General features: G+C 52.3%; 7 protein-coding genes across 7 annotated transcripts; 4 read left to right on the forward strand and 3 right to left on the reverse strand.

The window, feature by feature from the left end:
- Window positions 1–331: 331 nt before the first annotated feature.
- SEPMUDRAFT_37023 (uncharacterized protein) lies at window positions 332–1,099 on the forward strand (the record flags this gene model as incomplete). The annotated part of the gene is made up of 1 exon (XM_016908659.1): window positions 332–1,099. The coding sequence occupies one exon, from the start codon at window positions 332–334 to the stop codon at window positions 1,097–1,099; it is 768 nt and encodes a 255-aa protein (XP_016763520.1).
- Window positions 1,100–2,319: 1,220 nt separating this feature from the next.
- On the reverse strand, window positions 2,320–3,432 carry SEPMUDRAFT_147299 (Bet v1-like protein). Its single transcript, XM_016904209.1, has 3 exons — window positions 3,200–3,432; window positions 3,045–3,131; window positions 2,320–2,990 (listed from the first exon to the last, which is right to left on the reverse strand). Exons 1-3 carry the CDS (start codon window positions 3,332–3,334, stop codon window positions 2,751–2,753), a joined length of 462 nt encoding a protein of 153 aa, XP_016763521.1. The 5' UTR covers window positions 3,335–3,432; the 3' UTR covers window positions 2,320–2,750.
- Window positions 3,402–7,740, forward strand: SEPMUDRAFT_147300 (tRNA pseudouridine synthase D). The gene has a single exon (XM_016904210.1). The coding sequence runs from the start codon at window positions 3,712–3,714 to the stop codon at window positions 6,043–6,045; it is 2,334 nt and encodes a 777-aa protein (XP_016763522.1). The 5' UTR covers window positions 3,402–3,711; the 3' UTR covers window positions 6,046–7,740.
- On the reverse strand, window positions 3,402–7,761 carry SEPMUDRAFT_161590 (WD40 repeat-like protein; the record flags this gene model as incomplete). The annotated part of the gene is made up of 2 exons (XM_016907946.1): window positions 3,402–7,588; window positions 7,610–7,761. The coding sequence occupies 2 exons, from the start codon at window positions 7,759–7,761 to the stop codon at window positions 6,190–6,192; spliced, it is 1,551 nt and encodes a 516-aa protein (XP_016763523.1). The 3' UTR covers window positions 3,402–6,189.
- A 203-nt stretch (window positions 7,762–7,964) lies between these two features.
- On the forward strand, window positions 7,965–9,332 carry SEPMUDRAFT_147301 (uncharacterized protein). Its single transcript, XM_016904211.1, has 2 exons — window positions 7,965–8,295; window positions 8,346–9,332. The coding sequence occupies exons 1-2, from the start codon at window positions 8,132–8,134 to the stop codon at window positions 9,124–9,126; spliced, it is 945 nt and encodes a 314-aa protein (XP_016763524.1). The 5' UTR covers window positions 7,965–8,131; the 3' UTR covers window positions 9,127–9,332.
- A 69-nt stretch (window positions 9,333–9,401) lies between these two features.
- SEPMUDRAFT_147302 (uncharacterized protein) lies at window positions 9,402–13,916 on the reverse strand. Its single transcript, XM_016904212.1, has 5 exons — window positions 13,347–13,916; window positions 12,823–13,285; window positions 11,531–12,761; window positions 11,328–11,469; window positions 9,402–11,251 (listed from the first exon to the last, which is right to left on the reverse strand). Exons 1-5 carry the CDS (start codon window positions 13,735–13,737, stop codon window positions 11,244–11,246), a joined length of 2,235 nt encoding a protein of 744 aa, XP_016763525.1. The 5' UTR covers window positions 13,738–13,916; the 3' UTR covers window positions 9,402–11,243.
- On the forward strand, window positions 9,702–10,802 carry SEPMUDRAFT_37904 (uncharacterized protein; the record flags this gene model as incomplete). The annotated part of the gene is made up of 1 exon (XM_016908685.1): window positions 9,702–10,802. The coding sequence occupies one exon, from the start codon at window positions 9,702–9,704 to the stop codon at window positions 10,800–10,802; it is 1,101 nt and encodes a 366-aa protein (XP_016763526.1).
- Window positions 13,917–14,008: the final 92 nt, after the last annotated feature.

The raw sequence follows: 14,008 nt of genomic DNA on the forward strand, positions 1-14,008 counted from the left end.
ATGTAGTCTACCGTCACTTCCGAAATCTCTCACTCTAAAGCAATCAAACACACTTGCAGCGAGCGACCTTTGTTTCCTCACCTTCCTCACTATCACCTACCTACCTAGTCGTGCCAACTCTCCACTTCATCAATCATAAACATGTTGTCACATCTGAAACATACGCTCGGCCGCAAAAACACAAAGACTGCTATCAAGCAGGGCGATGGCTTGCATCAACAACCTAGAAGCACGCCTTTCAGCTGGCGACCAGGTCGGGTCTTTGGTGTATCTGAAAATTGACGCCACTGACATTGTTGCAGCACGATCCATCGACATCCCATATCCAATTATGGCCGATGCACCGCCTGCCTATTCGCCTGTATATTTGCCTGCGCCCATGGGTGCCTCTCCCATAACTGTATCGGTACCAGAGGATCAAGGCGCAGATGATCCCTATTCGTTCCTGACAAGTTTCGACACGATATTTCTGATCGACGACTCTGGCTCCATGGCAGGCAGCAGATGGAGAGAGACCGGCGAAGCCCTGGAGACAATCACGCCGATATGCACTGCCCACGATCAAGATGGCATCGATATATATTTCCTCAACACGAAGGATTCGGACTTTCACCACAACGTCACCAGTGCAAGTACAGTGCGTGAGATCTTTGAGACAGTGCTACCTGGAGGAGGCACGCCAATGGGACAGCGCTTGAACAGCATCCTCAAACCATATTTGCGCAGATTCCAAGCCAGCCCGGAGACCGTCAAGCCCATCAACATCATCTGTATAACGGATGGCGAGCCGAGCGATGATGTCGAGAGTCCGCTGATTGCTACTGCCAAGAAACTCGACAAGCTCGATGCGCCAGCGTGGCAGGTAGGCGTTCAGTTCTTTCAAGTGGGCCGCGATGAAGAGGCAAGGCGACACCTCCGACAGCTCGACGATGAACTCGCTGAGATCGCGGGCGATGATGAGCTGCGCGACATCATCGATACCGTCCCTTTCACCGGCACCGAGGGCACGCGTCTGAACGGCGATGGTATTCTCAAGGTTGTTCTGGGTGCGGTGAACAGAAGACTAGATCGCAAGAAGAGTAAGGATCTTCACCGGTGAAGGTCTTCGCGGTAAGACGTGTGCCACACGTTTGCAACATGGCCTGCTTCCCGGGGCTTTTGGCAGTTGGCGAAGGATTGTAAACTTTGTTTAAAGGTTTCTACGGAGTTGCGGCCCTTGCGGAAGATGCTTGCCAAGGTTTCAAGCGCATCTCTCGTATAAGCCAAGTTGACCAATACGCGCTACATGGTCTCGGACGCTTGTATCCACGTCCATATGTGAATGAATGAATGAATGGGCAGAGCCGAATCATCTTTCGAACTAATAGAAATTGTTTGCAGGACAGTGAAGTGCATCTAGATACCGATATGTGATTGTAGAGCAATGCACACGGTTGATAGATCATAGAGTACCTGTTGATTTAGCCGCAACGCAAATGAAAACGTGGAAACATGAATGCCCATCATTGTTACAAAACCAGACGGAACTCCAGTATATGGAAAAGCAATACCTACCTTATGCATGATTGGCTTTTGAGAACACATGACAATCACCAACTACCTAGCCTCACTCCTAAAAAGAGCCCTCCCTTCTTACTACCTACCTACCGAATCAATGAATGGATTGAGGCATTTTCATGCTGCTGGTGTAAAAGGTGGAGGTAGGTAACATGGCATGCTCTCTCCCTCTCTCTCTCTAGCCCTATCTTCTCCACACTGCATACTGTAGCTGCATACCTACCTAGCCAACACCGCATCGAAAAGGGGAACTACCTAACTAGGTATATTCTCAAACATGGCACCATCAGCCACTCACTCACTCCCTCTCTCACTCTCATCAGCTGACGTTAACGACATACCTACCTACATAGCTCGTGTAAGCTTGCAGAAAAAATCTAGCTTTTTTTTCTTTCAAAAAATGCAAAAAAAGGCAAGTCGCCCTTTTCTTTCTTTCGCAGCATTGATGCTTACCGTATCTTATTACTTTCCGGGCTTGGTCTTCATTACAGTAAGGTAGGTAACTAAGCCTCGCTAAGCCTTGTAAGAACTTTGGGGAATCTTCCTCTTCAATGTCTCGCAGTGTTTATATAGTTGGTTACCTGGACTGGATTACCGATAAGGAGTTTGCTCTTGTTTCTGTGTGTGTATATATGTATATATGTATCACTTGATTCACTGGGCAGTGCATGAAGCTTGTTGGATAGGTAGTTACCTACCTACCAGGTAGGTGGACAATCCATTTGCAGCACTTGGCTTTTTCTTCAGAAGAGCTCCTATGGGCTTAGTATTTTTTCAAAGTTATAGTTTGTCAAACTACCTAGGTATCGGTGGCTGCGAAGTAACATCATATGCCGAACGCGACATGGAAGGATATACCAGGTCAGAAGAATCGATTGACAACCAGGAGAAAGACAGCGGTTTCGAAATGTCGCGGACGCCAGAGTGGTCGAAGAAAGTCAGTCGAGTCCCTACGCCATCTGCGCCCTGAAAGCGTGGCCGCGCGACATTGCGAAAAGTGCACACATTAAGTGGTGTACAGATCTGTGGCCGATTGTCTCGTGACTCAATAGCGTTGCAGCAGCATATGAAGCTAGCCTATCATTTTCTCGTCTCTTCGTTACGTCCATGCTTCTCGGTATTTCGTACCGTGCTTCCCTAGTCCACACCCGTCTACGCGTGTCTTGAGCTCAGTATGCCCTCCGAAGTGTCGCTCACTTCTTGGAAGTAGCGGCCTTGGCCAGAGCCTCGAGACCCTCGCGGCGCTTGAACTTGGCGTCTTGGATGACTCCGGCATCAGCATCGCTAGAGAAGTTGCCGGTCCACTCGACGAAGGTGGAGTTCTCGAACTCGCCGCTGGTGACTGCGTAGGCGCGGACAGTGCTCACCACCGAGCTGTAGGAGAGCTCTGGCTGGGAGGAGATGATGGAGTAGGTGATGTAGTGGTTGATGGACTGGGGTATGTCAGTGCTGGCCATTGGAAGGCGAGTATGTATGGCTCCACTCACGCTGTGTTCCTCCTGCTTGACCTCAATGACAGTGCCATCCTTGAAAGTCCACTTGACAACGTCGGTGTCTGGGGAGGCGCCCTTGACCTGGAGGGAACGATGGGTGATTAGCAGGTGTTCAGGCTGAATAGCATTCCTCCGGGGTTGTGACATACCACCTCGCTCTTGTCGATGGCGGACCACCAGTTGCCAAAGCTCTCGAGCTTGATGTGATGCCACACCTGGCCCAATGGGGCCTTGATGACCGTCGATTCGACGACTGCGGTGGACGTGGGAATGGCTGACGACATTTTGATGGGTTTTGGTTGTTGATGTTGTACGGGTGTTGTATGGGTGTTGTATGAGTGGTGTATGGGTGGTTTATGGGTGTTTGTTTCTACTGTTGTTTGCGTGAGTGTTGGTCAATAATGGCAATTCCGTTTACAAGCATTTTGTAGCTTATTCACGGCGACCGATTGGTGATGATGACATTGATGCCTGATAATCAGAACTAGTTCGATCGGAGTTTGCGCCAGGCAGCCACGCGCTCCAGGAACAGCAACAACCTCCAAGGATGCCGAAATTTCAATAATAGGTACCACAATATTCCACCACAACCATTATTTAGCACCCGACAAGACATTAACACCATAAAAAAATCGATCGGCACTGCTTGTTACAGTCAAGCATGGCGACGCTACTATCCTCAGAACGAGACCAGATCTCGCAGGAACGAGCGGTTGGCATGAGAGCTTTCGTGCGCCCCGATATACCTGGCTTTTCATGCATTGTGAAGCAACGCTACACAGATTTCCTGGTCAACGAGGTCTTGCCAAATGACGAAGTCCTGCATCTTGTGGCATCTGAGCCGGACCAAGAACGCAAAAGAAAGCGCGAAGATGGTGGCGAGCAGCCTCAAAAGAAGCAGAAGCCCGAAGACGCTACGCCCGCTGATGCAGTCTCAAATGGCACGTCTAACCACGTGAATGCTGAGTCTCAATCTGAAGATCTCAGTAAAGCAAACGCAACTCAGCCCGACCCTGCAGCACCGTCGACCCCGCTGGAAGCACCTAATACGAATGTGAAGGCGAAGAAAGAAGAAGCAATTGCTAGCATCTCGGACGCCGACAAGGAAGTACTGAACAATGTCTTCGGTGAGGAATCTACTGCCGCCATCATCAATTTGTATGCGTCTGTCGTTGCGTTCCCAGAACGCAAACCTCGAGACCACCCCACAGTCAATTCACCTCCGCTTGCCGAGAAGTCCAAGAGAACTGAAGCCCATCTCTGCGTTCGCCGCATCTTTGACTCAAGGTTAGAGACCACGACAGTTCAAGACCAGCAACATCAGTCAGGGCCTGGGACTGTCATTGCCATCAGAGCTGCGCCTCCGAAAGCTGCCATTGCCCCGAGCGCCAAGCGAAACGGCGATGTTCAGCGTGGGAAACAGAACTGGGCAGAGCTAGGTGGTGAGTATCTTCACTTCTCGCTTTACAAGGAGAACAAGGATACCATGGAAGTGCTATATTTCATTGCTTCACAGCTGAAAATGAACATGAAACATCTCGGTTTTGCGGGTACCAAAGATCGGAGAGGGGTGACGGTCCAACGCGTATCAGCACATCGCGTCAATCGAGGTCGGATCGAAGCCTTGAACAAGCATGCCAAAGGCTGGAGGGTCGGAGGGCCATGGGAGTACAAGAATTACGAGTTGACTCTAGGCATGTCCAACGGCAACCAATTTCTCCTTACACTTCGTGATGCTCACGTAGGGGACCCTAATGAGGGCGGCGATATGGAGACTAGGCTTCGCAACGTGAAGGCTTGCGCCGAGGCTGGTGCGAAAAGTTTGAGCGAGAATGGATACTTGAACTATTATGGACTACAGCGTTTTGGCACGCACAGCATAGGCACACATGGCGTGGGTATGCAGATCCTGCAGGGCGACCTCAAGGGTGCAGTGGACTCGATTCTCGCCTATGACGAAGCACTTCTCCAAGAGAATCAGGTATCAGAATCAGGTGCAGATTCGAATGGCACTGATAGGAACGTCCCATTGCGTAAGATTCCACAGGACGACATCAATCGCGCTACTGCCATTCACGCTTTCCGCCAAAGCGGCACTTCATCTCGCGCGCTATCAATACTCCAGGGAAACCGATTCTCAGCCGAGAAGGGTATGATTACCCATCTTGGCAAGAAAGACCGCCAGACAGGACAGAGACCAAACGAGAACGATTTCCAGGGCGCACTTATGACCATCCAACGGAATTTGAGGCTGATGTATGTTCACGCTTATCAAAGCTTTGTCTGGAACATGGTCGCTGGCAAACGCTGGGAGTTGCACGGCGCCAAGCTTGTCGAAGGAGACCTGGTCGTCGTTGGGGAGAAAGAGGCTGCCGAAGGTGCACCAAACGGAGCAGCTGCACCAAAGGATGAAACGGATGAGCACGGCGAGCCAATCATTCATCCTTCTGCGTCTGCTGATGCAGGAAATCCTGGTGCGACTGGCGAGCTCGATGACCCTTTTGTTCGGGCACGTCCACTGAGCAAAGAGGAAGCGGAGAGTGGTCGTTTCAACATCTTCGATGTCGTGTTGCCTCTACCGGGGTACGATGTCATCTATCCCAAGAACGAAATCGGCCAGTACTATGTCGATTTCATGGCTTCCGAGGAAGGCGGCAAGCTCGATCCTTACAATATGCGTCGCACATCGAAAGACTTTTCCCTTTCCGGAGGTTATCGTAAGCTGATGGCTCGTCCGTTGGGTGCTGGCGTCGAAGTCGAGGTCAAGGCATACAACACGCCCGAGGAGCAGCTCGTTCAGACAGATCTGGACAAGCTTAGGAGCGCTGGGAAGCATGTAGACTCCGTTGCCAATGGTGCGACAGAAAAGGACAAGGTCGCTGTGATATTGAAGTTGCAGTTGGGCAGTAGTCAGTATGCCACTATGGCGCTTCGCGAGCTCACCAAAGGTGCGGCAATGGGCTTCACCCCGAGCTACTCGGTAGCTAATCGCTGAGGAAGCTTCCGTGATCCAAGACTGGTGGGAGTATGACGCCCAGGCTCCAGCGACAGGTATATCATAAGCCCCCCAAAATTTTTACAGTCAAAATAACTGTCAAATACGTCGTCTCCGTCGTGACTTGTGATATCAGGACTTTTCCTAAAAGATCTCGCTATCATCAAGTGGATCCAGCTCCTCGGCCAAAGGTCTGCGTTTCTCACGGAACGTGTCCTCAAGCGCGCCTTGTTCTGCATCTTCGCTTTCGACCTCAAAGTCTACACGTTCGGTGTACGAAGGCTCTGTTTTCGGCGGTAGTGGTTTGCGGCCAGAGAGTACCTCGAATAGGGAATCCTCGCTTGCGCCTTCTTCGTACGTCGATGCCAGCGGAGGAGTGGCTGCGCGAGTTGCTTCCTCGTTCTCGTCTTGCCCTTCTGGATAGAGCAATTTCGAACCGGCCATGACGATCAGATTCGATGTGGGTGAGGTGTGTATCCAGGAGAGTCTGGAAGCTGGGGGGCTGTTTGTGCGGTAGGCTCTCGGTGGTTCAGATGAGGTCACGTCAAAGATGTGCGCAATGCCCTGTGCGCAGTCTATCATGAGCGTTTCTGCTCGAGTGGGATGCCAGAGCAGACTTCGCACATTGCTGTGTTGTATAATTACGGCAAATGCTGATAGTGTAGGCATGCTCCATATCCACACTGTATTGAGCATGCGAGAGTCTCGGGTGGCCAGGTAATTTCCGTCGCAGCTGTAAGCAATTTCTGCCACGCCTTGCTCCACCGAATCCGAACCCGTCTTCGTCTTTGACAACGGAGGCGAGATTGGTTGAGGAGCAAAGGAGTACGTCCGGTCGTTTGTTGCTGAGACATTCTCTTGCCACACCAGGGCTCTCTCGCTGACTGGCAGGGCGCTCTGGTCAATCGTGGTGTTATGCTTGATCGTCGCTAATGGAGAGAAAGTTCGTGCGTCCAGCAGTTCGACGCGTCTATCATAGCGGGCCAGTGCCAGTGCACTTCCGTCCGGGGACCATGCCATGTATTTGACGCCTAGCTCATCGTCAGTCCCTTTTGACGGAAACGAGCGGAAGAGGTGTCCATCTGGCGTGTAGATGTGTATATTCGATGTAGCCGTTGCTACATCGAGGATAGCCAGCCATCTGCCATCCGGAGACCACGAGATAGCCTGAGCATCAGACGTCGCCAGCTTGATCAGAGACGGGGCCTGTTCGGCTGAGATGAAATGTAGAGCTAGATAGTCCTCTGCTCCAGTCCTCGACAACAAAGCGAGCAAAGGAGGCGTACTACCTCCCGGTCTGCTCTGCACAGCGACACCATCGCAACATGTCTTCACATCAGATAGCTCCGTCGCTTTGCCCGAATTGAGATGCCATAGTTTTGCCTTGCCAAATTCCCATGTGGTCAGGAGGTGGTGATTGCCCACAAATTCAGCATCTGCGATTCTGCCGAGCCCGCCGCCTCCATTGCTCAGGTTCACGCGACGTTCGAGCTTCCGGGTCAGAACTTCGACGCCACTTTCGGATATCTGTAGGAACTGGCTGCTGTCGGGTGAAAATGCGTACGCGATCACTTTGCCACGGTTTGTTGCTAGTGTGTAGTAGAGTGCATCTCTGCTGCGGAGATCTTGCCAGCAGATTTTGTTGGCATCTGTCCAGACTATGGAGCGGCCATCGGGAGACGATGCTGCTGCTGCTGTGTGTGCTCGGGGTTGCATCTTTGATGTAGTTCTTGTCTTATTACACTACTGGAACTAAGTATAGTAGCTAGGAGGTAAACGCGTATGTCAACAAACTGCCATTTTGAGTCGAGCCAAGGCGGGACATTAACAGCCTGAGGCAGCACGCTAGGGAGGACGCAGACCCCTCCACTGAGGTAGTTCTACTTTAGTACTTCCACTTCGGTCGAGCGGCCGAGGTAATTATAAGTACTTGACAACAGGCGAACATGGCCGTCGCTCGTACCTCTCGGGGAGGGGGCCGTCTGCTGTGCAAAGCATCATTCATTACACCTGCTAGCGAAGAACTAGCTTGCTTATTCACTGGATTGCTTGAACTACAACCTTCACTAGTGCTATAGGTATCACCATGTCGGAGCCAGCATCGCAACCAGGAGCTCCCGCAGACGGGGCCCAGAAGCAGGACTTCCCAGCCAACGAGAAGAGTGTCGCAAAGGAGATTGAGAAGAAGATGCCGGTTCAGGTCAAAAGCAGTCTCGCAGGACCAGACCGCGTGATTCTGCGCTTGAACAAGTACTAGACACAGCTGCCGAGCACAATGCACTACTAACCTGTGATCAAAGGCTGCTCGCGTCTCCAGGCGGTTTGAGCTCTTTCCTCTCGACCTTCAACTATACTCTCTATCTCCTCGCACATCTCGATGCCAAAGCAGCACCGCTCAAGGCCAAGCTGTACCTCTTTCTCAACCGCCATGCCAGCACCGCGTCGAAGCTGACCCCGCCCGTGTCCACGGACCCATCTCCCATTGCTGCGCTGGGCTCGCTCCTCTCTGCAACACGAACGACGCTTCGCCTGTTTGGCCTGCTCCCAATGTACGCCTGGGCGCGTCAACTAGCACAAGGTCCCAAGCCGGGCCAGGATAGCGTCCTCTATGCGACCGCAGTGACGCAGTGTGTGCTTTACATCGCTTTCCAGCTTTTCGAGAACGTGGCACTCTTGACGGACAGCAAGATCCTGCCCGGATCTCTGACGGCGCGGTGGACGGAAAAGCACGGAGGGAAGGCTGCTGCCATTTATCTCGCATCATACAGGGCTTGGTTCTTGGGATTCTGCTGCGACTTTATTCGATTGTTCAGAGAGGCACAGCTGGAAAGGAACAAGAGGGATGCCCGCAGCTCTGTGGAAAAGAGCTACGGAAGCGTGGCCAAGGAGGATGCGAAGAAGGATGCGCAGTGGTGGTCGGAGTTCATTGTGCCGTTGGCTTGGTTCCCAGTGGGCTGGCACTTCGCAGCCTGGAACGAGACTGGCTTTCCGGGCTTCAACCTGGGGCTCATGGGAGCTGCAGGTGCCATCGCCGGGCTGGGTAAGACCAAGGCTCTGTGGGATGCGACTGCGGATGTTTAGGAACCACAAGCGGAAGTGTGGAATAGGTTTGAGGAGGGGCATGTGTGGAGTACTGGCCACGCCGAGGAAAAGTTTGAGAATTGACTAGGTACGAATGAGGTTGTGTACATTGCTATTTGTCATGTTGTTGGGCAGTGGATGTAGTAGTATACCTGTGTGTAGTGAGATTCAGATTGATAACAATGAACCCTGCCACATGGAAGAAAGCGGGGGAGCGTATCACATCATCTTTTCCCAGGTGAAGTCAATAATCAGACACCAGCAACAACGACAGCAGCATCTGTCGACATGACTGGGTAGCCACGAGATGGACACCAGCGGCAATTGGCAAGGCGCGAGTGTGTGGTCAAACAAGCTCGCTTGCATATGTCAGCAGTACCTAATGCTCTAACGATTGCTACAGCGTAACAGCACTGACGCGCGCGGCACGGCCGTCGAGGCAAGGAGGAGACGCGATCGACCGCGCGGTAGACCAAATGAAGACGATGCGAGACAACAGCTACTTCATCAAACACGAATCCGACTTCGACTCGCACTCGGTCGACATGGACGACCTTCCTGACGTCGAACTCGACATGGTCGACAATCATCACGGAGACAACGACGACGACGATGCACAGCCACTGCCGTCCAGCGTCGCCAACTCGCTCCTATTCGCATTACCTCGTGAAATTCGCGAGAAAATCTACTCCTTGTGCCTACACGCTCGCGACGCTCTGCCCGTCGAGTGGCCGCGCCCCGACACACTTCGGCGACACAATCCGTATCACATCCAACCGCAACTCCTGCGGACCTGTCGCATCGTGCACTCCGAGTCTGCACCGCTCCTCTACGCCCTCAACAACCTCACCTTTCACCATCCCAGCGACAGTAATGTCTTTGTGCGTGCCCTCTGCGATACCGCCTTTGGCCGCCGCATCACCGGTCTCTCGTTGCATGTCAAAGCCGGCGATATACGCATGTGGATGACCTATTTGACATCGACCGACCCCCATCGATCTCTGCGGTACGATTTCCCCAACCTCCGAGATCTGGGACTGCGCTATAGAAGTTCTCGCTGGAACGCAGGAAACTCCGCCGAACACAATCTCAAAAGCTGGATAGACGATAGTCGTCTCGATGAACTCATTGATGGTGTACGAGGTGTCTATCGTCCGTATTGGTGTACACCACAAGAAGAGAAATCGCGAGCAGCAGAAGAGCAGGGTCTCAGTGGATTCGATCATGACAACGATTTACCTGAGCCGGAATTTTTGACGAGAGACGAGACTGTCAGAGCGAGGGATCGCTACTTTGAGCTACGCCATGCACGTCTCGAACGGGCCCTACAAAAGGACAGTGCGCCTTTGATTCGGATCTGCTGTGCGTGCAGAGTCCATCCCTCCCACTTCAACGCCTTGACAGATCCGAGTGTGGCTTTTCATCTGCAAGATCAGAACCTCCGTGCTGGGGTCTTGCCTGACGCGCCACACCACTTGCCAGCAGAAAGAGTGATGGAGGGTTCGCCTTTCCCTGCCAATGGCTTCACGTCTACAGACCTGCAACGCGATGTTAAGAAACTGTATGATCCGGAATTAGGAAGCGCGAACGTGAGTAGGACACCATATGTTTGGAGAAAGGGGGTCTTGTTAGCTTTGGAGATTCATAGTGTAGATTCGAGGAGGGATCAGTTGTAGTCGTGTAGACACGAGGATCAAGGCAAGGTCGAGGAGATGAGGATCATGGAAGGCTCTGTGATATACTCCGAGGTGGTACATATGGTCAGAAGGCCCGGTGTGGGCTCTTCATCCCTACAGTCCAACTCGCATGCTTTGTTTACAAGACGACTAACTACTGTTAGCGACTTCGTCAAAACCCTTTGCTCTGCCCGCGCCGTCTGCCCCCGCGCCAGGGATTGCTTCGGCCGGGACGAAGGCAGTCCTCGGCTCATCGGAAATATCGTTGTCATTTGTCTCAAGATGAAGTTGGACATTGTTGGCGGGTCGGGTATGCGAAAGCCATTGATCGCCGACGAAGCCTCCATTTCCTACGATGTGCATTTGCTTTTCCGAAGGTCGCAAGTAGCGCAGGCAGCCAATCGCAATGTTGGGCGCTGTCTTAAGCGGGCTTAGTCTCTGCTAGAGACCTAGGTAGTAGGTAGAGCAAAAATGCCAAGTCAGCAGACGTCTCAAAGACACTCTATTGCGAGCAGGTTCACATACCGTTCGTGCCATTGGTGTGCGGTGATGGCTCGGCAGCGGCAGATGCGCGTTTCTCTTGCAACCAGGTATTGGCGTTTTCAAAGCTATCGCGGACTTCCTGGCTTACTATAGCTCCATCGGCAGCTTGAATCCCAGCATTGATCTGTTCATGGTTAGTCAGAGTCTACATTCCGTCAGGGGCGATGCATTGTATCAGCACATACCGCACTCCAAAGTTTCCATGCCCTTCCTATGTCTCCGTCGATATCTTCTGCGTGGCTAAACCACTTCTTGACATCTGCTCGCCGCTCTGGTGGTTGGCACAACTCATCAAGATAGCTCTTAACTACCAGGGCGAGGCCAAGGTCGGGTTCTTTGAGGAATGGCAGGCGACCACCGACTTCGATATATTCTTCGTTGTTACGGATACGTACGGCACTGCCGGCGAGCATTAGATTAACAGCATGAACTTCCACCAGGTCTCGCAGAGCATTGCGCACTGCAGCTGCAACTTGATGGTATGCGAGCGTATTGCGCGAGAGGGGCCCGGTATAGCCAATGCTCTGGTGCTTGAAGTTCCCGAGAGTGGAGACACGCGAGATGAGTTGAACGTTGGCTTTGTCCTGATCAGTCCCACGAGACGCGCCTCCAGATACCCCAGGAAATAAGTCTTTGCCGTTGAGCAGATCGAGTCGTAGAAGTTCAAACGCCACGAAGATGGCCTCTTCTGCTTCACGGGTCGGATCTGTGGATCCGAGGTATCCTTCGGCCTTAGCCTGATCAAATGCAGCCATGAGGGCCTTTCCCCACGCTGTCAACGTGTGATCAGATGTGTTAATATACCCCCGGTCATGCAAGAACCGCCACGTAATGTTCGATAACAGCTCGGCAGGAGTGGAGAGCATCGAGTGATCCTCTTTTCCTCTCTTCGTGTGGCTTTTCTTCGCCAAGGCGTTATCTGACAACCACGTAATGGCGTATTGTATTGGCGTTTCGTTGAGATCGATATCTCGTGCCGCATTCGATTGGGTACGTAGCTGGTCCCGCACATGCCAAGTCTCCGCGTCCTTGCCTGACGATTCAATCTGCGATTGAGCCTTGATATTCAACGAGATTGGTTTCTCATCAAACCAGCAGAACAGGTCAATGTTTGTGTTATGGTAATAACGTTGCAGCCTCGAACTCAGGAGGGTAAGGGTCCGTAGATGGAGAGGTTGCAGCTTCTTCTGCACAAGCTCTTTGTATGTTGCCGAACTCCCGCCATCAAGTGGCGCCGATATGAAGATTTCCTTGCGAGCACGCCAATCTAGTATGCGAGGGCCGATCATTCCTCTCTGTAGATAGTGGTACAGCTCGATTGGGTATCTGGTGCCAATTATCATGGCGAGATCGCTCGGAGCATGCTCAAGATCGAGCTGGGTGTAGTCTCCACTGGCTGTGCATATAACCATGTGTCTGTGACTGTCAGCAAGTCTTTGGAATTTAGGCGTGGGGGCCTCTTCTCAGCATTGCTCACCTGACTGCAATCTTAGCTTTTATGAACAAGGCGAAGTACTCCTTGTCTTTGGTTTGTTTCACCGCCTGAATACCGTCCATACCTGCTTGGCCGAGGACTTGTCTTGCTGCTGCAATGCTCGGGACTTGACCTTCCCTCACAATCTCGGGTACCGGAGGCATGATGATTGAGCCTGAAAGAAGTAGGAGGTCTGTGAGTTGCTCTTGAGTCATCATGAGCCGCTGCAAGGCATGCTCGCGATCAATGTACTTGGCCTCTTGGTTCTCCCAGTCAAAGTAAAGGATCATCTTGTCGACACCAAAGGCAAGCAACGATGCCGAGCCGTGGCAAGCTGAAATGCCCTTGTGGTTGTCAGTGTAGACAAGTTGCGCTGCGGCGTTGTAGGGTGCAACCATGACGTGAGCACCCTTTTCATGCAGATAGTGATACAGGTATCGCAGTATGTGCGTCGTTCGGTATGTGCCTGTCAAGAATTAGCAGGGGAGTACAGCGCGATGTCCTGGTAAAGTTCCTCAAGCACGTACATGCTTTCTCAAACGCTCTCACCGCGGCATCCCCATCCCCATTTTCATATACTCGCCAAGCCTCGTCTAGGATTCTGACAGCCTTGTCGCTCTCTTTGCTGATGGTCTTGCGATCATGAAACGCAAGGTCGATGCCGTTGAACATGAACAGTGGCTTGTTTCCCGTGAGTTTCTCGACATTCTCAAGCTCACGATCGATGTTAGTTCTGAGTGTGAAGGGCAGCCCGCCAAGCGCGGGCAGGAGCGGTTCTCGTCCTTCTGCGGAGAGGAGAATATTGACAAAGTCTTCTGCATCATACCCGATAGTCGAGTTCTCAAACTGGCCAATTGGAACGGTGTAGATGAGGTCTTCCTGCTTCGCCCATTCCCGAAATGCCAGTGACTCGGCCATGGCTGCGCTAGGCACGAGGTGTGCGTGTCCGGAGATGCTGGTTGCTGCTGGCTCCCGTATGGATCACAAGATGATGTCGGTCCAACGGGCGCTGAAGGCGATGAGAGTAGCGCTGTGGGGAGAGTGGCCGTGTCGCCGGTGAGGGTGAGGGTGAGAGGAAGATGTTGTTGTTGTTGTGTGATGTGCAGGCAATTGAAGGCGTGAGAGTGGTGTGGAGAGCATGTGAGAGCTGGAAGCGCCCAGCCGACCTACAGAACTGGAACTAGTGGAT

Source organism: Sphaerulina musiva (assembly GCF_000320565.1).
Source record: "Sphaerulina musiva SO2202 unplaced genomic scaffold SEPMUscaffold_2, whole genome shotgun sequence".
In the NCBI taxonomy this organism is placed as follows: Eukaryota; Fungi; Ascomycota; class Dothideomycetes; order Mycosphaerellales; family Mycosphaerellaceae; genus Sphaerulina; species Sphaerulina musiva.